The 24036-nt window shown below is 36.9% G+C and overlaps 1 protein-coding gene and 4 non-coding genes across 5 annotated transcripts in view; 1 reads left to right on the forward strand and 4 right to left on the reverse strand.

The window, feature by feature from the left end:
• Positions 1 to 22652, forward strand: part of LOC132790530 (E3 ubiquitin-protein ligase goliath) — a 36429-nt gene extending 13777 nt beyond the window's left edge. Inside the window, exons 2-9 of the mRNA XM_060799084.1 lie at positions 2608 to 2639; positions 16757 to 17462; positions 17528 to 17660; positions 19228 to 19345; positions 19406 to 19557; positions 19617 to 19713; positions 21658 to 22014; positions 22073 to 22652. Coding sequence (XP_060655067.1) covers positions 16898 to 17462; positions 17528 to 17660; positions 19228 to 19345; positions 19406 to 19557; positions 19617 to 19713; positions 21658 to 22014; positions 22073 to 22513 — 1863 coding nt within the window. The 5' untranslated portion in view covers positions 2608 to 2639; positions 16757 to 16897 and the 3' untranslated portion in view covers positions 22514 to 22652. The remainder of the gene's footprint in view (positions 1 to 2607; positions 2640 to 16756; positions 17463 to 17527; positions 17661 to 19227; positions 19346 to 19405; positions 19558 to 19616; positions 19714 to 21657; positions 22015 to 22072) is intronic.
• Positions 18143 to 18214, reverse strand: Trnaa-cgc (transfer RNA alanine (anticodon CGC)). The gene has a single exon. It is a non-coding gene; the product is annotated as a tRNA-Ala (tRNA).
• On the reverse strand, positions 18393 to 18464 carry Trnaa-cgc (transfer RNA alanine (anticodon CGC)). The gene has a single exon. It is a non-coding gene; the product is annotated as a tRNA-Ala (tRNA).
• Trnaa-cgc (transfer RNA alanine (anticodon CGC)) lies at positions 18723 to 18794 on the reverse strand. Its single transcript has one exon. It is a non-coding gene; the product is annotated as a tRNA-Ala (tRNA).
• Positions 18995 to 19066, reverse strand: Trnaa-cgc (transfer RNA alanine (anticodon CGC)). Its single transcript has one exon. It is a non-coding gene; the product is annotated as a tRNA-Ala (tRNA).
• Positions 22653 to 24036: the final 1384 nt, after the last annotated feature.

The following is a 24036-nucleotide window of genomic DNA, read 5'->3' on the forward strand; positions in this document are numbered from 1 at the left end:
TAAATGCATCTACTATAAATACAGACATTGATTGATGCATTCCATACTATTCCTTGTCAGCAAGGCATTGCTTCCATCTATTTCTATACAGTTTCTCCAATTTGGATTTCCCATATACCATCTTTAATTCATTAGACATTCAACTATCGTATTTCCATTGCCCTAGATGTAATATTTGAAATTATCTCCCCGTATTCAATCAAAACAATTTACGCAATAATGAAATGCACGCGAATAACAATTGCTCTATACTCGATGTTCTCTCTCGCTGAGAATATCATGGTTTGCTTGTAACGAGAAACCCGAGCAACTAATCACGATAAATATATGTTGTTTCTATTGCATCATTTGGAAATATGAGTACGAACATGTTTATGGATACTAGTTTATTTAACTTCCACTAATCTGATTTTATGACAGGTATTTGTGGCTGCTTCATTATCGATTATTGACTGCAATATGTGATGCAAAAGTGAAAGTCCAATGACTAGATAATGATACTACCCCAAATTAGTCTCGTCTGTGTGGGTCATAGAGATAACTTGACAGCTGGTTGAGTAAATATTTGATTAGCATTTAATGAGAATTATGAAAATAAACAAAACTATTTTAATTATGCGATTCTAACACAACTAAAACAAAAACGAATTTAATATTTATTTATGGCACAACTTTATCACATGATCCGCTTCGCCGTAAATAAGGCATTGACAAACAAATTTATAGATACAAGATACAAAAGTGAGAGACAAGGAAGCATTTTTAGCAGACTCTTTCAACCAGTTCGCTCTGAGTGCAGCAAGCAGATAGCTAAGATAAATGTTGTGTAGCACAGATCGAGCAGCCTTGCAAATAACAAACACATTCGAGTATCCGAGTATAAAGAATAGCTAACTGAACAAAAGCGAATGTTGATTTGCATAGACGATTAGCGCACAGATTGACAGTTTGACGGGGGCACTATGGGGAAATGTGTGAAATGCTTTTGTAAAAATATTGTAGAATTAATTATGCTGCTAATAATTATAAAATCATGGAAGCAACAACGCAGAAGTAATTTGTGTGTTGCGAAATATGCATAGAATTCGAATTCAATACCAAATAAATTCGATAAATTAAATAAAGTGTACACAGCGTCTCACTAATTGGATTCCGAATGCGATTTACGGGAATGTAAAATGATGTTGAGGAAGGTGAGGTGGGAGAGAGGTAGGTAGGTATAAATGACGTTGGGGAGGTTTCTGTCGATGATTAAATACCTCGTCATTCTATGAAAATCAATATTGTTTAACAATCTCAGCACGCAATTGAACAACAATAGCAGCAGTTTGTTGCCATGGCTATCTCACAGTAGATGGAGAAGGGATACATGGCATTAGGAAGGGGGGTTGATTGGGGGAGGGGGATGGGACTTTGGCTGGTGGTTATGGACATACACAAAGAGAACTGCCCACTAATTACCAAGTGCTAAACATTTTGACGCGCATTTCTCGCCTCGCTTCCACTCGCTTCTAATGTCTGTATTAATGTCTTTGTACTTAAATTAGCAAATGCCTTAGATTCCTCTCCCTGTTTTCTTTGTTGTTGTTGCTGTTCGTTTGTTAATTGTGGCACGTTTTCGCAGCACATGACCACAAATCAAGCAGGGAACGTGTGAGGGGAGTGGAGTGTAAAAAAAGCTATGCTATTAATCAGTCAAGTGTTAATTGATATGGTTAAATCGCATATAAATAGTCGAGAAACCTATTCACATCTGTTTTCACATGAATATTCGCAGCAAAGTTTATTTTGTTTTGCAAATATTACCTCAAGATCAGAAGCGCAAAGGTCTTTATTAGCCTCAAATTTAATGGCCTCTTAATTATTATGATTTTATGAAATCTATTCAATGCTAACTTAATTAGATTGCTTAAGAAATAATCTTGATTTGATTTGCCTAAAGGCAATCCGGAAGTAAGTGTGTTAAGAGGCTCTCAAATTCAACTTTATTTTGTAAATTATTACAGCGAAATCGCACGTTATTCTTGGAATAATATGAGTTGGCAAAAACAAAACAATTAAGAAAGCTAGAGTCAAGTATTCTCAAATGGGAAATGACAGCTTCCCGATTTCAATAAAGGCAACACAGCGATAAAGCAGTCTTATTGTTTGAATATATTTAATAAATATATCGAAAAAAACTAAACTAAAAAATACCATAAGGTGGCTAACTGATATAATAGTGAGATTACTTTCTAAACAACGACCTAAGTAAAAGGCCCTAAGCAAATTATGTTTAGTTTAATTATTTGCAAAGCCAACTTAAATGTAACAGCATAATGTATAATTTAGTAATTCCTACCTACATTTCAAATTTTAAAATACAACGAACAGCTACAATAATAATGCAAATGAATTGCTTGGTCAATTTACTAGCTAAATAGGCACACAAGTCAAGGTTGAATGGGCATAACACTACGTATACGTAATAATTAAATTACATACATATACATTTAGATTGCTTTCGTAAATGAACAATTAGCACAGTGTATTTGATATTACTTTTGCATATGACATATTTAAATTGGTATTTGATTATTGACTTATTTGTAATTTATTCATTTGCAGATTGACGCAGCTGGAGGCAATCGAAAATTGTGGTAAGTGTCAGAGCTGACTTTTATGGCTTTTGTTTGGAAAGTTTTTGGCATGGAAACGTGTTAGGTCATATATCATACTAATAATGTCAGCGGTTCTGACCTGTGGCTTATTAAAAATGCTATATCAATTGCTAGCCAGATGCAAAATTAAAGTCGCAGCTAATGATAAATGACGCTGTTTTAGCCATGATTAAATTAAGGCAAAACCGTTATGTAGCTGTCACATAAAATCAGTCGAAAAGTAATATTTTCTATTCTTTTTTATATTAATAAGAAACTGAATTGCCGTCGATGTCTATTAAGAAGTAAATATAACTTTAAGAGTTCCATTGCGAGAAAGTTTTCCGTGTTACTTTTACACACTTCTGTAAAAGTTTTAAGTATTTTTATACTCAGTCAGTCAATCTATTAAACTGTCAATCAGAACGTACAAAAGTACATTCTTTTAGTCAGTGTTTCCGGCCAAAAGTAACATGCTCTTTAGCAGTCAATATACTAGCATATGTTTGGTTTTAAATGGAGCTTCCTGCTAAGTAAAAGTGTGGGTGCCTCAAAGAGTGTAGGGAATAGGTTCTAAGGGCGGGTGGAGACGACAAAAGCGCGTGGCAATCCACGTGTGCTGTATTTTGTGTCACATTTGGGTTGTCGAGTGCTTGGGTGGGGCTTCGATATTCATGAAGATACCAGGAAATCCCCTCAGCAAATAAATAATAAATGAAAAGTAAATACGAAATGTACATGACAATAGCTACAAACGATTGTCGTGCCTGAAGTTCAAATGTAATTGCTATAAAAAAGTATCAATAAAAAAAACTTTAATCAAATTATTCGTTCATTTGTATTAAATAGTTCAGTCAACTGTCATACTGTCAGATACTATAATGGAGATTAGTAAACTCAAAGGTAATCTGTCTACTTGATGACTGTTATTGAATGCATTGTTCAACGATTTATAACTACAATTATGGCACAATTTCAATCATAACTCGGTACTAAGTTTAGATTACACAACTTCAAATGCAACACACTGGATTTCGACACAGCAAAACACACAACAATAGAAAAAATCAGATGCATCACACAAAGAGTCTCGAGACTGAATCGAAAAGATAACGTAAAGAGTGAAAAAGAGGCATCATTGTTTGGCCCACATCAACGACGACAACTGAATCTGTGATTCGAACTGAGACCAAGAGACTGGGAGTTGAAGGCAGTGCTTGTGGGTCGGCAACCTTAACCCAATCTAAAATTGAAAACGAAAATGAAAATGAAAATAAAGCTGAAGTGGAATCTATGCTCTTATGCTTCGGTTCATAAGCAAATTGAGGTCAGTTTTTATTACATGCTTTTTGCAATGAGTAAATGAAAAGTTGCGCTGAAAACTGTCAAAGCATTACATATTATTTTATACATGAAGCATAGGAAATACATGTTAAGTTTCTTAATATGTACGTTATTTCTGAAATTGTAATGTGAAAAATCAAATCGAATAACTTGTGATATAAACTTTTTAAGGCATTGTCATTTACGTTTCTAAGATGGATTTTTACTTTTTCAGTTTTTTGTTACTTAAAACACAGATTTCTGGCATTTACTTATGCACACATTTTCCTGAACTAAAACTTAGTCAAATGTCAACAGTCTTTTGACTTTGACAAAGCGCACAGACTTGACAACAACTACAATAGGTAAACGTACAAGTCATCAGTAGTTCAGGAAAAATGCTTGCCATTGTTGCTATTTGAAAATCAATAGCTGACAACGCGCTCCTCCTAGCCACATTACTAAAGGCGTGCCAAAAGGGAGGAAGCCTTATGGCATGTGCTGTACTCCCAAATGCCAAGACACACTCACACACACACACATTGTCAGAGAGCCATTTGCAGTTAGTAGTTTAAGTCTGAGTGCTCGTGTGAGCTTCGGTTCGTTAAGCACAGTGGAATTGACATAGCCAAAGTGCTGTAATTTCGATGAAACTGCGAGCATTTTATAACCGACAAAAGAGTTTGAATAAAATTTGTAAATGATTTTCTACATACTTTGCATAAAGGATTTTACAATTCATAACTTAAAAAATTAAAGTTTTTCACCAGAAAGAACAAAAATCTTAGATCATACTAAATCTAGATCCAAATTACAATAATTCTAGTTCGGCCATTTGTGTAATTCAATCGAAAAGTTCTCAAAAACAAATTTTTTGATTCTTGCTTTCAGAATGTTATTTCTACTCTCTGTGCAGATTAAGAAATATCTAAAGAAGTTAATCTTTAAATGTGAGTTTATTAATCTCAAAATGGAAAATTAAAATCGAAATTTTGTTTTACGAATTGTTTAATTCTTATTTCAGCATTTTATGTTTTAGATTAAAAACTTCTCAAACTTAAGTTTCTGTTTCTGTGTTTCTGTGTTTCTGTGTTTCTGTGTTTATAAATCTTAGACGCTTGCGGCCTCAAAGCATATTTTAAATTGGGTCAAGGAGAGAGTAAGCCAGAGAAAACAACTTGATATGCAATGATTTAATCTTTAAGCTGCTCAGTCGCTTTCTCACACTTGCCTGCCAACTGTCCTGTTAACGATATTTTAAAAGTTTTTCACCTGCAGCTGCAATCTTATGAACAGCTTTCCAAACGTTCTGCCTTCAGGCTTTAGAATATTTCGCAGCTACGCAACTGTCAATGTTCCTTTTACCCCCATCACCGATCTGTTTTCGCGCCATTGCTGCTAAATTTAAAAGACAGATGTCAGATGTCAGGGCGAAGCATTTGCTGTGCACTTTTTCAGTGTCTGCACATGACGTCTTTTTATAAGCCAGAAGCCAAATCGAAACTAAAACAACTACAAAAACACTAAAACCTAAACGGACAGCGATTCTCCTCTCCCTCACCCGGCCCCGCCACATTCTCCCCCATCCACTAGACGTAAACAATTACAAGAAGCAAATAGCGGAAATCACGTTTTTTACAATGCCGACGCTCGAGTGGCCAATAAAGGTGACTGCGACTGTGGAATAGGCCTGAGCACAGTTTGGGGGATGTGGTGTGGTTGGGTTGGGGCTTGGTTGGTATCCAACAAACGCAGCGCAACCAAGCGAACCAAGCTGGTGGCGATCCAAGCAACTTTGTCGCTTCCGACTGGCAAACGGGTTGTGCTTGTGGGTGGATGGCGCACAAACAGAAGGTGTTTGAAGATTTATGACGTCGTTTCAGCGCTAGCTTACACATGTTGTACCATTTACGCAGTCCGGACCCCAACCCAAGCTATAGAAACAGTCCCAACCCCATCCTCAACCCCAGCCCCAGAATTGCCCCTGTTCTGTAACTGCAAAGCAAGAGAATAGGAAAAGCAGCACCGCTCTACTGCTCGACTACAGCGTACCCTAGATAAATACTAAACAATATTTTGATCGTAAATAAGAGTTATTGGAAATAGAATTTAGTTTTTGAAATATTTCTCCGGTATCTCTTTTAATAACTTACGCTACTTTAATGCTTGACTTTGGTATACCCTGTGTAACATATACACATGTGAATAACAATGTTAAGTACTAATAAACAAATAAGTGCAATACAATGAATACAATTTTTATTAATTGATATAGAGCATAAATCAAATGCTACATTTTAATCCCAAATCGAAAAATTTGGAATAGTCTTACTTAACCGGTATTTATTTGTGCAGAAGTGAGAACGAAATTCGAAAACTTGAAAATTTTTATATCTCAAAGTTAAAAGGTTCTTAAAACTACATTTTCAAGCTTAGCACATTGCTTCGGTTTCTGTATTAGTCTCTACTCTCAGAGACAAACAATTTGCTACAAATTCTATTTAATTGTCAAGCACATAAAAGTTCAATGCAAAAGCAAAAAATATAATTTCTTATTTACTTCGAGATAAAGAATGTAGAAATCGGTATGTTTTTAGAATGTTGTTTTTTATTTAAGCAATTATATTCCTTACCTTTAATTAAGATTGACTTCAATTCATAAATTATTCAATCTGACAGAATTCATTCCTGCGTCTGTCTTAACCACACTTCATATCTGATCCCAGGGTAGCTGCAACATAAGTGAAATGTGTGTTGCAGTTGCTGTGTTATTATTATTGTGTTTGTTGTCGCCGATGCTAAACGTGACTATTGAGAACGTGATTTTTCCTGAGTTGGTTGTCGCCATGTGGCCAGCGTGTTAATATTTTCTTTTATATTTTTATGGATTTGTCTGCTACTGGGAACAAGAAATTTATTATAATAATCAATTGTAGTTTTTATTGTTTTTCATTTTGATTTCTCAAGAAGTTTTCCCCCACAGTTTGTCCACTAACGGTTTACTTTTTATGGCAATGCGACGCTTTTATTAGCTGAAGACCAGGCAAGAGAACAAAGACATCTTCAACTGGGGCTTCATCATCAATGCGAGGTCAAACACGTTCTATAAATATTTGTGTACCGCATTACGGCAGACAGTTTTCACAGTTTCTCCTCTTGGTTGCAGACCAATTTTGGTCGTCGCAATTCAAGTGCATTTCTGACATTGAGTAGGTGTGGCAGATATAACTAATTTATTAGCTAAAATGTCCACGCAAGTGATTTTTGTGCGGCAGACAACAAAGATGCCTAACTAAACGGCTAAGATGAGTTTTTATATGGTCTTCGGACAATGATTCAATTCTGAGTCACTGCTTTATTTTCATCTTGCATTATGGACAGACTTTTACGAGCTACAATAAATTTATGGCAAACAGTTTGGAAGTTAAGTAGTATGATTTGAATGAGAAATATCGAGTAAAGCATTTCAACATGAGCGTGAAATATTTATATTTAATAAGAATTCAAAAATAAACAATTACCAAAACTTTTTCTATATTAGATGTGAAAAGAATTGAAAGATAATCAATTTTCTTGGATTTTATTTTATTCTTTTGTGATGTAAACTTCAATTGTAATTTATATGCACTTTATATGCCTATTGCAGTTAGTGTGTCCTTGAAAAGCATCCTAAGCTAAAAATTTGATGTCCTTGGCGTAAAGTGTGCTGCATGGCAACAACTGCAATTGAAATTTCCCATTCGATAAAAACATTTTGTGTGCCATTTACGGCAGCTACTTAAACAATGCCAATGATGACATAGAAATGGTCTCCATGAGAGACGAGAGAGAGAAAACTGAGAGGACGTGATGAATGGCTGCGATGAGAATTTGCAGTAAAGTGACATTAAAATGCATTTGCCAAATAAAAAGCAGCAGTCGTCCAATTGGCAAAGAGCCAAGCAATTGCTTGCTGGTATCCCTATTTTGCTGAGCTGCCCTCAGTCCCCCAGTTGGCAATTGGACAATTGGAGCTAAGGCGAAAGTAAAAGTACATGCATAGAGAGAGGGAACGCTTTTAATGGCCATCACGCAATTTGAATCTTTTGCAGCAGTTGTCAGTAATTAGAAACTCAATTTACGCCCCCATTCGAAAGTGCAATTGTAAGAAGAGTTCCACTTCCATTAATAGATTAGGCCAGCTGCTTTATTTTGATTCGACTTCGAGATTCGAGCATATCTTGGCAAATTCAAATGACTAATCGAGTTCTCTTCCCATATACTGGCTTTGAACTTTTCAAGTTGCTCCATAAGTCATAGATTGTCTATAATTTGTAAAATGATTTATGAACGACTCGTAATCAAACCGGAGCACTCAAGCGAGTGTTTTGGGTATTGTATTGGGTGGTCGACTGCGGTTTGTGGAAGAGGAAGTTTCAACAACTTCATTTAAACTTTTCATTTGGCCTTTTGCTCAAGCGAAGCGTTTTTTCAATTTCTGTCAAAATAAAAACAAACAAAAACCAAAGAGCTTCATTCCAACCATATTTCCTGTATGCATTATTTAAAAGAACTTTACTGCTTGCTGCAGTTTATTTTCTGTTTTCACATCCCATGTAGGTCACGGAAATTGTTATGTAGAGACACAATCAGTAGTGGATCGTAGTCGGGGTCGGGGTAGAGTCAAAAAAAGGGGCGGAAGGAAGTCAACAAAGTCTGAGAGATTGTCTGAAATATTAAAATGAATTTCCAAACACATATGTATGTAGATTCTATCATAAAAGTGAGAAAAATTAATGAGCAAGCGATTCTTAAATATTTTAAAGAATAAAAAGTTGTTGAAAAATTAATCGCGCATAGCTGCTTAAGAGACAGATATTTATTAATTGACAAATTTGAAGAGCTCGCTTGCTAATTGGCAGCATTTTTTTCTTGATTGCTGAGGGGTGAATTGTTAACCAGATCAAAGACAATTAATTCTGCAATTAAGGAATTAAAGTCGTTAAAATATTTGCTTTAAAAGCAAATTCCAAAAGCACTTCGCAGCAAACTGAAGTTCAAGTCGAATGCAATCTCAAAATGTGTCAAAGGAAAAGAAATGCGAGAAATGAGAAATGAGACGAAACGAGAAGCGACAGAAGAAAAATGTTTGGCTTGATATTTTTAGTAACATGTGTGTTTGTGGTGTTGTATGTGTGTGAGTTTCATAGGTCACATCGGGTATATGTGGGTGTGAGTGTGAGTGTAAGTGTGAGTGAGTGAGCATGTGGTGGCGTATGTTTTAAATTGGTTTCGCTTGCACAGATGTTGCAATATGCAAACAAGCGGAATATCAGTCACCGAACAAGGTGCCAGGCACTTGGTGCAGTTAAAACACAGATAAAGCATAAGGCGAGTGGTGAGAAACTTAAAGATAGTGAAAGAGAGACTGAGAGTGAATCATAAAACAGTCTTTTAGTGGAGTTTATACTCTTACAATTTCCCTGCTGGCTATCATAAGAAAAATAAAGAAGCAGCTGACAAAACATTTCTCAACATATGCACTCTAAACAAAACAGAATAAACGAAAACAAAAGTCATTGAAAACGATATAAAATTAATTCAGACGAGTATTCATTAATAATAAGCCACTGTGAAAGCAGAGCTGACAATTTTACATTTATTGCATTTGTTATATCAACAAAGAAGTGATTGTCATATATACGCGACATATTCCCTAGTGCATTTGACTCATCGTACAACACTTTTTAAGCTTTTTAAATATATCTGCAGACAATAATGTACATGTGTTTTAAATAATTTAATCCACTCGCATTTGTCGTTGCGGTGCAATAAGTGCCTATATTTGACCTTCAGGAACAATGAAGAATGTCTTTTTTTACGCAGCATGAATAAAATTATTAATATTTATAATTAATGTTGACAATGCTATTTATGATCACTATTATTACACATAAACATAAAAAAATAGAGAAAAAATTCTTAAATCTTATAGATATGATGACAAAACTGAACTCAGAATTCAATTCCTTAAATCAAAATTAAATATTAAATATGAAAAACTGAAACTGAAACGGAAAATCTTAATCTTAATCTTTTTAAGCTTAAATTTCTAAAACAGTAGAAATCAAGTAAGAAAGCTACAGTCGAGTGTACTCGACTGTAAGATACCCGCTACCCATTTTGAATAAAAGCTATATATTTTGCGGTGTTATTCTCAAAATATACCGAATATACTGCAAAAATACTAAAAATATACCAAATGCTATATGTGGTATATCGATATAGTACCGCATTCAAAATATACCATAGACGGCACAATATACCAGATTGTCAGCCAAAGCAACTCAGACCCTAGTAAGTAGGCGTTTTTGCCCATACAAAAGTATTTCTTTAATTACTTCCACAATTTTTTTCTGATCGCAACCAAATTTTCAAGGATCATAACTACTATAGTTATTACTATATATACTCTAGCTTTAAAATTACGCTTGTTATTCGATTTTTTTGATTTGCAGGGGCGGAAGTGGGCGTGGCAAAAATTTGAAACAAACTTGATCTGCGTGCAAACATAACAAATGCTGTCGAAAAAAAATTATAGCTCTCTCTCTCTTATAGTCTCTGAGATCTAGGTGTTCATACGGACAGACGGACGGACGGACAGACACACAGACGGACAGACACACAGACGAACAGACGGACATCGCTATATCGTCTCGGCTGTTGACGCTGATCAAGAAAATATATACTTTATAGGGTCCTTCTACCTGTTACATACATTTCCTGCCGGCACAAAGTTATAATACCCTTCTACTCTATGGGTAGCGGGTATAACAAATAATTATTTTTTACTATCTTTAGTGGTGTAGTAGTGTTCAACATTTTTTAATATATGTTATGTGAATATGTTAAAGCTTATCGTTTATATACTTCTTTCAAGAGTTTCTCAAACTGAAATTCTCAAGATTTTCATTATTTTTGTTAGAACATACTTTTCTTTATCTGTGTAGTATAGGGTAAAAAAAACGTATTGCTAATCTTCAATATGAACATTATAGTACCAATGCCTAAAGTAAAGTATCAACTTTGCAAGTAAGTTCATTTCGCTAATTTGTGCTACGTTCGAAGGCTTTCTGCAGCTGGCTGCATTTGACAGCAGGCAACAGCCTGATATGTGCTAATATAGAGACCGAGCTGCAAGTGGTGCGTGAAGGAAGGGACAAGGAATCGGATGTGGCAACAGCAGCCAGTGGGCGGTCAGAGACTAACTCTGGTGCTCTGATGCTGACAGTGGCAGTCATTGGGAACAACTGGCAGCACAGCTTGGCGACATTTACAAGTGCCCACACACACATACAGAGAAATATATATACATATAGTATATGTAGATGTGTTGCATTTCGTGCTGTGTATAACAGAGCAAAAGTTTCGCCCTCTCGGTCTCTGTGCACTTGGCAACACTTTGAGAACGAGCGTCGTTTAGCAAATTGAAATGCGTGTGTTGCAATAACATGGAATGAGGCGAAGCACTCGGAACCAGCTGAGAGTGCGATGGCAACCAAATGGCGCAATTCTAATTGAATCGCGGCATAATTCAGTTATAGGTTCTTCGCTGCTTGCAACATGTCTAATTGTTTATGGCCACTCTTTGCTATTGCTCCACTGATTGTTATACTATATTTTTTTATGGTACAACAATCGTTATTCCATTTGGCATTTCATCTACTATTGACGTAACAGGTGCATAAATTAAATCCGTAATCAGTGCATATTTCCGTGCTACCTGTTACACCTGTAATTTCTCTACAAATGAAAAAAAAAACCAAATAAATTCCTCTCTGTCTTTTGTGGTAATTGTATTGTTGGTTTTGTTTTCTTTTTGTTCCTGCATAGAGTTCAACGAAATGCATTAAAGCCAACGAAGCGCATAAAAACGCATCAAATTCACTCGAATGGCAAAATGAAAACTTTTTGAAAAACCCCACTTTGGTGGTTTAATAATAACAATAAAAGTTCCGTTGTTGGCAACACTGCAGTTTTGCAGCTTTGTTAACAGTAATTTAAATTGCTGTGAGCTCAGATGGCAAGCGGCAAAAGTTACTCGAATACATTAGAAAAGTTAAGATATAGTTCCGAAATGGTTACACTTTATATTGAGAATGCTACTGAAGTACGACAAATGCAGCAGTAATGAATATGTACACTGAAAAAAATGTTATAAAATTGTCTTCAAAAAAAGCGTTACGAAAATGTAAATCGTGAAATTGCAAATCAAATCTTGATTTCAAGAACATTTGGTATAAGACCATGTTCTTATGAATATAAGAAAGAAAAATTAACACTGTGCTTACGAAATACTTATCGCATTGCAGAGCATTTGTACCCAAGACCTTCTCTCACAGACTACAAAGAAAAATTAAACGCGACAGGTCTACTAACTGAGCTATGAATGAAAAACTTTAAAATAATATCAATGGATTCCAAAATTTTGTTACGTAGTATATCTAGTATTTTACATCTTATTTGGAGAATTTAATTTAATTTAATAATGTGATCTAAAATAAATCTTTTTTTAAAAACGGAAGTTTTAATTTCTGATTTAAGAATAATAATACATTTTTTCAGAGTATAGAGAGCCACAGAAGTTCCACAAATGCAACAGAAATGAATGTTTAGAGATTTATTTATTATTTTCATTAATTTTAATGACTCAGCAACTAATGCAAACAAATAACTTTGTCAAAGATAATATTCACATAAAATATAACTAAAAGCAATCACAAGAATGAACAGCAGCTAATTAAAATGCGGCATATGAATATTAAGTCTTCCTCATTGAATGCGGCACTCATTTCATACCGATTGAGTGAGTACCTGGCACACGTTTTGCATTTTAATGCTTAATATTCGTTAATCACATTTTAATTGCCGTCAGATGTGCTTGAAGACTCGTTAAATGCTTTAGGCTGTGAGCATCCTTTAGATACAAAAAACGATTACAAGTACTCAATTGATAGAGAGCAACAATTCTTGAAGTTTTCAGTTTTCAGTTTCAGTTTTCAGTGTGTGCGCTTCCTCTGCTCATATTCACAAAATGCACATAAATTAAATATTTATTTATTTGAGTGAACGATAACCGCAACAACAACAACATCAACAACAACAGCACTCGATTTACATAGAAACAGCAACAACCGAATAAAAATAAACACACATGAAATACTCACACATTTGCACGAGTTGAGAGTATTCCCAAAATACTCGTATGCGAATTTATCATTCGTGTCACGTTTTTGCAAATCACGTTTCAGTAAATACACAAACAAATAAACAATATTGATGTGAGTGTACTTATGAGTATGAATGCGTGTGTGGATGTGTTTTCACATTCACATTCGGAATTGTCTATTTATCTCAGTGCTTTCAGTTTCTGTTTGTTTAGCGGAATTTATGCATGATATATGGTTTTTTCTATTGTTTTATTTGAAGCTTTTTAAATTATATATAAATTAAAATATACTCTAAAGAAAATAAACACAAACAATTTGCTTCAAAATGCAAATATTCTTTATAGAAATAACCTAAAAACTGCAGAAACTGATCTAAAAATAGAAACACCTGTGGATCTAACTAAATTAAGTACTAATCAAAAAACTCGTCAAATATGAACAAAATAATAGAAATTTTATTAATACAAATAAAAAAGCGAATGAACAACAATTTCAAATTATCAACTAGTTTATACCCTAAATAAAAACGTTCATTAGTTCGTGCTAATATACCCGGTGAATAGATTGTTTAAGGGGTATTCAAAACATTTTGTATGGCTTATTTATTTGGATGGTTAAAACCGTTGTTTTTCTGGCAACGAGCTCAATAATAATATCAAGCAAAACAAACGACTCTGAGAAGTGCAATACCGACAGCAAGATTATAAATATTTTACAAAATTAATGTAAATTGGAGAGGTGGTAAATTCACAAGTATTCAAAAGATTTCTATGAAATCTAAAGATTTCCTATGCTATAGAAATTGCTTCAAGGTGTCACTTTCTATAATAAATATAATTTGAAAAAGCGACGCAATTTCAAGATGAATTTATAATAATAATGCAATGACACACCCAAGCATAAGCTTAAGGTGCACTCTTATATAGATTCACATGCCTGCGAGTTAATCGCAAAGCAATAAATAAATGATACAAAAATTGAATACCAAAATCATTTTTCACTTTTATTTTCTTGCGTTCCCTCGCCAGTGTTTCTCGCTGTCTCTCTCTTTATCTCTCTTTCCGACTCATCGTCAAATATATGTATGTACGCTTGTAGATATGCAAAAATTGACTCCAAGCACACTTATAACACTTTTGGCAGCAGCCAACGACACAGCAACAACAATCAGAACAGCTACACAGTCAGGGTCATTATCCTAAAAAGGCAGCATGCAGTGCTCTCTGCGTTGTTGTTGCCTTTGGCAGATAGCTTGTCGGCCAAGTCCGCTGCTCGCACAGTTGTCCCCATTTAGTCGTAATCCCCCTGGCAATGCCACTCCATCGATCGCTGCCCTTGTCCTGCCTGCGTTGCCGTGCCGGTTAGCCACATGCCAAGCCAAGAGCAACTGCGGCAAAACTGAAATAAAATGCAACGATGCATGCAAAATGTGCAACGAGCAATCGAAGAGCCATTTTGGCTCGACTTAGTCGACCTACAATGGGCGCTACAATTCACTCTCAGCTAGTTGTCAGTTAATAAAGTCGCCTCGTAACTCAAATAGATTTTAACCACAAAAAACTTAAAGTACGAATATGATTTATCGCTTGGGACGAGTAGAGTATATAGCAACAGCGATGAGCCAGCCAAGTAACCCAGTCTAGTGCATTGAGTTAGTTACGAGCCCATAAATAGGCGTCAAAATAAAGTTTTGTATTCAATTGCTTGTCCCAACACCAATGGTGGGTTTGTTGTTGTTACTGTTGTTGTTGTGGTTAGCAGATAGCTAAACAAAAAAAGAAAATGCAAATAAATTCATTTTAGCAAGACAACGAAAGATAGAGAAAGAATTATTACAAGTAGGTGTCCAAAGTTGTTTCGTTTAAAAACCAAAAAAAAACTGGTTGCTTGCTCTTGCTATTGCTCTTTGCCTGCCGGACCACTTTTCAGTGTCAGCAGCACACCCACGACTTCCAGTTGGCCATCTTCGTCTCTCGTGGACACCCAGTTGTCCCTGGCCAGCCCTGGGAATACACTCGTAAATATAATGAAATATTTAAATGCATTGCATTTCGCTGACACTGTGCGCGCCATACAGTTGCCGCAACTTTGCACACGGACATGCGGGGACATGGAACACGGCGGTGCATGACACTCGGGTTGGGTTGGGGCATTGTGCATAATATTAATGGCAGCGCCTTTGCCAATGGCATTGGCCTTCAGATGGCGCTTAAATGCAGCGGAATGGCCAACGCGAAGGCTACGATGCAAATGCCTAGACAATATGCTATGCTTATGATTTATTAAATCTGGAAATTAAAAGAGTTGGGTAGTTTTCTACAAAAATATACGTTATGATAGTCTAAAAACTTATCGTCGAATTTTAAGAATTCTACTATAAACCGAGAGCTATTATGATCGTGCATATTTTGGGGATCTCCATCAGCTATTCACGTCTCAGTGTTAATCTAATCTAGAATAATAAAAATCTATTTATACTTGTAGCCGCTCAAGTGTTGTTCTTACTCGAATTGTACACGTATTAGTTAATTGAGCTGTAACAAAAACAAAGAAGTCAACTACTGTGTAATCTCGATTGTATATTAAAATTATAAACAACTGTTGGGTATTCAATAGAGTGATCGAACTATTGTTTTCTTTCGTTCTTGTTCACAAGTTACTTTTTTGATTAGTATTACTTTTGTGGTTGCTTGTCTGTTAATTAATACGTATAAACTTAGTTTATCGTTAAATTTATATTAAAGTGAATTATATAATTTTTAAGCACAATAGAAACATTTATGAAACATTTTCTACAAAAATAATGGAATGCTTACAAATAAACAAAGCGGGTTTAAGGCAAGTAGGAAAGGTAACCGCTGAGATTCCCGTTACCCATTTGTAATAATGGTATTATTCTTAAAATATACCAAATAAATATAAGCAAAAAGACTTAACATTTCGGTATATTGCGGTATATTGATAAAGCAATTAACCATCCGCTGCAGGAGCTATATTTTGGAGGATATATGTTAATTAACGACTAAAGAATGTCGGTCGAAAAATTTAGCAACAAAATTGAACGAATAGCTTAGTTCACTGATCGTAAATGAACGAACGAACTTATATAGTATTCAAAAACTCAGTGAAAACTCAGTATACCCAATATTATTGAATGTTAAACCTAATCAACATTTTCGTAGATTAAGGTAAACAGACAAAGCTATACAGCTTATTGACTGATCAAGAATTTATTACATATTCTATAGTGTCGAAGATGTAGCATTCTTTTCTGTTCATACCATTCTGCTGTCTTAGCTTGTAAATCATTGTAGACGTGATCTGCGCCTAATTCATTTCAATATCTCGAGTAAGGGATTCGTCAGCCATAAAGAAATCAATAATTGCTTGAGATAAGTCTATCAGCTGTGCTAATGTCTATTCATAAATACTAGACGGGATTCAAGAGTGTTTCCAATATGGCCGCTTATCTGCAATTAACCGACCGGCCCCACACTATGACTCTGTTAATTTCAATTGCTATTAAATGGATTTCAAATATATTCAAACACTCATACCTGCTTGTCGGCATTGCTATCATTTCAGTTGACAGACGACTTTGCTTGCCGACGGACAGGAAGCAACAAATGTTTCACCGATTTCAGTGAGACACTCGATTACGATTGCGAAGTTTACATCCGATTCTTGTTGTTGCGGAAAACACTTGAAAAATCATCCAGCCGTGTAATGTTCTGTCAGAGGATGCTGCTGATGGCCAGCTTGGTGCTCCTGTTGGGTGGTCAGCCTCATCTGATCGCCACAACAACGACAACCACCTTGGTGGCGGCCATGACCATTGCGAATCAGGATCTAGAGCGATACTTTCGGGCAGCCAATGCATCGCACACCTACACGGGTCATGTGGAGGAGCGCTCGAATATGGATACCTATACATTTGCCTTCCTCAACTGGTCGTATGTGGACACCGTGAATACCATATGCGAGAGTGAATTCTCGGAGGAGAAAGCACGCTATGGAGAGGGCAAGATACTCAATGTGACAGGTCGTCTGATTCACATCAGCACTGCAGATGACGATAGCGACGATTTTGCCTGCACACCTTATATACGCGGCACTCGAGGTACGCCCCTGCCTGAGAAGGGCGTGCCGTGGATTGCGCTGGTTCGCCGTGGCCGTTGTACGTTCGAGGATAAAGTAAAGCATGTCCATCATTACAATGCTGCCGGTGTGATTATCTACAATGACAAGCAGGTCATGCAGTTGGAAAAAATGCAGATCAAGGTTAAGACTCGTAAGTAGCAATATAATACAAAAATTGATATATTATGTGTATTCAAATATGTACATTTCTTCCAGGCAACATTGCTGCTGTTATAACCTATCAATCAATTGGACTTGATTTGGCAAGCACTGTGGACAAGGGCTACAATGTAACCATTTCCATCATCGAGGGACGACGAGGCGCTCGACCGTTGGCCAGTCTAAACAAGTAAGTAGGCACATAAATATTGCTTGAACTTACTCGTATAACAAGATAACACGCTAAGACGCTTCAGGCGTGCTCGATTATGAGGCGCTGACGTATTTAAAACATTGGCAGTAACTGCTCCGTCCGTCCTATTTATGGTAGTGATAAAGTGCAGAAAAAGTGTAGCAGTAATTCTAAATACGTTCTAGTTATTAATTACGTATGTACTTATTAGGTGCGTATTTTTCACACTCAGGGCAAAAGCTGAAGTACTTTTGCAATCTATAGTAAATAGTGGCACACGCAAAATTAAACAGATATTCTAAGAACGCAATTCACTTAGAAGCAAGTCATTTATGATTTGTTATATTTGCCAATTATTTTGCATATGAAACCTCTGCTGTAGCCTAGCCTACATTAACTAAATCTTTAAGCTACAGATCACTCATTTTTTGTCACACGTACAAAAAAACCATATGTCAAGAATGACACATATCCCCAAGTGGAGACGCCGGGGTTTGAACCCGGGGCTTCTCACATGCGAAGCGAGCGCTCTACCACTGAGCTACGTCCCCATTGAAAAATTCGGAGTTACATTGTCAAAGTTGATCCAGACCCTTTCTAGTACTCAGAAACAAGTACTTGGCATTCTTAAAAAAAACTGTTGATAAGAATTACAAAGATTGACCATTAAACCAATTAGCACAAATTTTCAGTTGATAGAAATTAAAAAGTAATTAACACAAGCCAGACTGGAGACGCCGGGGTTTGAACCCGGGACTTCTCACATGCGAAGCGAGCGCTCTACCACTGAGCTACGTCCCCGTGCAAAAACAAATTTCAATTGCAACAATTGATTATATCTGACCAACAACAACAGCAAACTTAAAATTCGGAATAATTTGAAAACTTTTTATAAGGAGATTCAGATATTTAAAGATTTTGATTAAGATAGAAATTATCATATAAATTCAAAGATTCATAAATATTTAGAACAATAAAAATTTAGTCAAACGAAGTAAAATTAAAAAAAAAATCAAAATCAAATATTTATTTTGAAAGCAAAATACACTTCAGATAACATGGAGACGCCGGGGTTTGAACCCGGGACTTCTCACATGCGAAGCGAGCGCTCTACCACTGAGCTACGTCCCCATGAAATTTGCAGACGTCAAATGGCGTTGATAACCATTGCAAATTATTGCTGAAAGGATTGTTCCCTTTTTTCATTTTTATTCTTTAGCTTTTGTGTATCCTTTTTGCTACACATATTATTTATGTGTAATCCAGAGCTGGCTGCAGCTTCCAGGTTGAAAAGTGCGTTGAGTTGTCTCAAAAAAAATAATTAATTCACATGGAGACGCCGGGGTTTGAACCCGGGACTTCTCACATGCGAAGCGAGCGCTCTACCACTGAGCTACGTCCCCTTGCTTATGTGGCATGACTATTGTCTTACATGTATACAAGCAGTGATATTCCATGCCATAACTCCTGCTTAATCGACCTTTGAAATATTGTGAACTGCTTGTCGTTACACTGCTTATGGACTGCTTTATTTATTTGATTAATTCGAATTTCTTTCTTGCAGAACTTCCGTGTTGTTTGTTTCCATATCATTTATTGTGCTCATGATAATATCGCTGGTTTGGCTTATATTCTACTATATTCAAAGGTTCCGATACATGCAGGCAAAGGATCAGCAATCGGTAAGTAATCTAAACAACGCGAATTTAATTAAAGTTAAATAAATATCTCTTATTATTTAGCGCAATCTTTGCTCCGTTACCAAGAAGGCGATTATGAAAATACCCACGAAAACGGGTAAGATGACCGATGAGAAGGACATGGACAGTGACTGCTGTGCCATATGCATTGAATCATACAAGCCCGCAGATATCATACGTATTCTGCCTTGCAAGTAAGTGTCATACATTCTCTAAAAGACATTTTACTAATTGACAATGATTTTTCTTACAGGCACGAGTTCCACAAGACTTGCATTGATCCATGGTTAATTGAACATCGCACGTGTCCAATGTGTAAACTTGATGTGCTCAAGTTCTATGGTTATGTGGTGGGTGATCAAATCTATCAAACACCCAGCCCACAGCATAATGCTCCGGTTGCATTGGCCCCCACAGGAGCAGCAGCAGGTGCTGCAGGAGCAGCTGCTGCTGTTCCGACTGCCTCCGATGAGGTGCCGGTCATCGTTGTGGGACTGCCTCAACACAATATTAGTAGTTTTAACGCTAGTGCTATTAATTACCATCAACGTAGTCCTAGTAGTAGTCAGCAGCACCATCAATCTGGAATTGCTGAACGCGGTAGACGCAATTCGGCTCCGGCGACCATGCCCCAAATCATATGCACTGCCAGTCGTCAGGTGACTGATGTTTAAGTTAAAACAACAACCCTATTTTATATATACATTTAAAATTTAAAATTTAAATTCCACATTCTACGTTTGCTGCGTACTTACCGTGTAAATATGCGTGCAAATGTCTGGCACTGCTTGCGACAAGCAGTGTCAAGTAGTGCAAAGCAGTGCACGTTGTGTACTTAAAACTGACGCTGACCATAAGTTGAGTTGAATCAAAACAATCGTTGTTCTCTACACTTAAGACAATCAATTCTGAATGTATCTGGATACAAAACATGACTTGAAGATACATTCCTAATTGATCACTATTAGTATTGCCATCGATTGATTTGACAGCTTCAAACAGAAGTCTGTAGACAGAGGACCGAAGACTTCACAAAGGAAAATCCACGCACATTTAAAGAAAACCGCAGAGTTCTAAGTTAAATATACTTATTAAATTTAAGTTGTAATATTAAGCGTACCAATTGTCGATAACAAAGAGAAGAACCGAAAGCAGAAATATTTACGAGTACTACAATAACTACTATTACTACAACTATGTATAACTATAACGATAACGATAAAGATAACGATAACGATAACTATAACTATGATAAATCATGAGACGCGTAGATGTAGTAGCTGTAATATTCAATGCAAACAATTTAATTTGTAGCAAAATCAGTTTTGCTAGTCATTGGCAATGGCATCCAAGCTGTGCCACCCACACATAAAATAGATACCATACGATACATGATATATTCATATATACATACGCATATATAAACTCAGAACACTCATAAACAATCTTAAAAAGTAATGTCGAAGGTGCCAAAGTATTTGCTTTTAGCTTTAGTTGTTTAAACTGAATAATAAATAAACCATTAGTTATATTATTTATTTTAATTTTTCTTCATCTCTTCATTTTCATTTCAATATTTTTTGAACGGAGATTCGACAGATCTTAAAATTTCTGTATTTTGTGAAATGTTGGTATGCTGAATGAGCTTAAATTGAGAGCATCATAAATGTTTAGAAATAGCTAATGTAATGCTTGATCTCCTCGAAAAGGGATCTTAAACTATTCGAACGCACAAATTACAATAGGAATAAACTATGGATGTTTAGATGGATACAATATGATATGTAGAAATGAGTTGCAGGGTTTCTGAAAATTGCTTAAGTCTAAGTAAAACATATCTGCGATTCAATGCCAAAAGAAAAGAATTACATTTGCATTTGTTTATTTTAGATTTTTACATTTTTATTTGTGGAAAGATTTTTCACATTTGATTTGAACATGATTCATCATTGAAAAACACACCCAGTAAATCTACTGCCCGCTTAAGAGTTAAATTGTATTAAGTGAAGTAAACGTAGGGCCTTAATTAGTTGTCGATTACAAATACCAGATATGTATGTACTCTAGTTTTTGCTAAACCTTAAACAAATTGTGGACTCAAGCATATTTAAGAAACTACAACAAAAAAACCAAATAAATTGATTGAATTTGAAACCGCTTCGCTTGTTTTGCAATGTAGAAACAGCTGCTTATCATCCATATCCATATCTTATAGATGTTCCGTGGATCCATTTGCAATATTGATATCCGCATTCAGTAGCTTCTTCTTTTGCCTGCCCTCTGTTCTCTTGCAGTTCCTGGGCAGTGAGGAAAGTATACTGGAGTACGAGCCAGATAGAGCTGCCAATGCCACAAATCCCCAGACAGCAGTTATCTTAGCACAGGAATCTGGACCGTCTCAGGGTCCATCCAGTGCACTGGCCGATCTCATACGCAGTCGCGATTTTGTGATCGATTTTCCCCGCGTCTATGTGCTCAATACTGGCAGCGTGGTGGGTGCTAGAGAAACACTATTTCCGGTGCGTCTACCCGAGCGATCTCAGAGCTCCTTGTCGCTGAGATCTCAGGCACGCGACTGGATGTCCCAGATGAGCAACAAGTTGGAGGAGCAGCAAGGACTGCGACGTCTGCGCAAGGATGAAATGCAGCAGGTAAGTTGTTGCTTTTATCGGTATACGGAAATGACTTACTGGAATCATTGTGGCACAGCAACTATTGAGTGCTCGAGACTCGCAGAGACAACGTCGCTCCCGCTCCGCAGATGGACGCTATGCCACTGGCTGCTTCGGACGCCAGCGCACGCCATCGTTGCAACAGGCTCCAGGCTTAGATGGACCGCAGCTGCAAATGCAAATGCGACGCACCAGCTCCACGCATACATTGCACCAACTGACGGATGCCTCCTATGCCCAGTCCCGCCAGCGGCAGCGTGAAACTTTCGATTTTGCGCGCACTCGTCGTCGCTTCATTCGCCGTGAAAGCGATGAGATATCGCTGCAAACGATGCCGCGACGTATGGCCACAGGAGTGGTGCATCCCACGCCACCCGCTGCACCTTCGCAGCTTCCTCAGCGGGAGCATGCGGACGCTGAGAGTGGCGATCACATTACCATACAGGTGAATGGCGAGGGTGTGGATCTCAATGATTAAAGTGATATTACATAGTACCTGAATAGTTCCGAATATACTAAACTATATATATACAATTCTATAATAGTTCTAAAGTATTACTCTATTGTAAATAATGTGGTCAACGAGAATGAGAACGCGATCTCTAATCAACGTTAGTATTATGATTCAAAATGGTTATCAGTTCAATAAATTTATGAAATTAAAAATAAAAGTACATCTTGAGTAAAAATTGGAGTAGGGAAATCCAAGCCTATTCAGGGAATTGCAAACAGTATTTCTAATAACTTTAGATCTCCATCCAACTTATTGAATAACATTCTAATTAGCAATTGCAAAATTTCACATTGCATAAGCAAACAGTTATCCCATGCTTGAAATTTCTTCCACCATTGGCCAAGTTATTGTTTTAATGATTCACTCACCACATCACATGCGATATGAGTGTGGCAAGTCCCCCAACACTTTACCCTCTCCCTTAGAGTGCAACTCACATCGAGAGTTGGGACTGAATTCCATTTGGGATTTGCGCGTGCCTCGCTGACAAGCTGGACCCTGGACCCTATTCGCAGCACGAAAGTTTGGGGCAGACATCAAGGCAGCACCAGCAGCAGCTTTATCCGACAAATCCAGACACTCGGACAGCTCAAGGGAGATCCCGAGTTCCCCACACCAAAGCGAAATCAGCAAATAAAACGAAAAGCGGAAAGCAAAAAGAAAAAAAAATAAAGCGAAAAGGAACAAGAACAAGAAAGCTGCAATTGGGTGCGCTCAACTGAAAGGCATCCGTTAACAGTTTGTGTTAAAAAGAAATAAGAAAATGAAAATAGTAAAAGATTTTTAAAATACTCTGAAAATAAAATATTTAAAAAAAAAATGAATTTAAAATGTTTTTTGCAATATGATTGATTTATAATTTACCAGTGAATTTACATTGATCTTGATTAGAATAATAGTTATCGATGTAGACTCCATACACCCGTTTTGATCTTTGGGTGCCGGGAATAAAAATAGAGCAAAAGTTATGAGGAAGCCACGGTTGAAGTTTGCCGCTCATAACTGCGCAGCCGATGGATACCAAAAGGCAGCTAATAAGAATTCATCATGCAGAAGAAGAGGGCTCCAGCCGCCGATTGATAAAGGAGAGCGCAGAAGGGAAATGAAGAAGGGAGCAACTGAAGGGGATCGACTGAGTCGCCTGCACGCGCCGTAATTGCAACTCAACAGGAGGGCCGCAAACCCTCGGTTGCTGGATCTGTGGATCTGGATCTTGTGGTTCGGTTGAGCTGTGTTAAGCTTCAGAGAGCTGGCTCTCGGTAGGCAGCGGCCTGGACTCATGTTTATAAACTTAAAGTCTGTAATCACATTAGGCATGTAGCCAGAGAGCACAGAGTCGCTCTGCGCAGCGTTGCAGCTTTATCACCTGACGGACCTCTTCGACTTAGGTCTCTTCTCTGACCGCATATCTCACGATCGCGATCGATGACAGCACGTACAAATTTCTCGATTGCAACCTCGTCCTCGCCTTCGTCCTCGGCCTCGTC

This window comes from Drosophila nasuta, chromosome 3, assembly GCF_023558535.2.
Source record: "Drosophila nasuta strain 15112-1781.00 chromosome 3, ASM2355853v1, whole genome shotgun sequence".
In the NCBI taxonomy this organism is placed as follows: domain Eukaryota; kingdom Metazoa; phylum Arthropoda; class Insecta; order Diptera; family Drosophilidae; genus Drosophila; species Drosophila nasuta.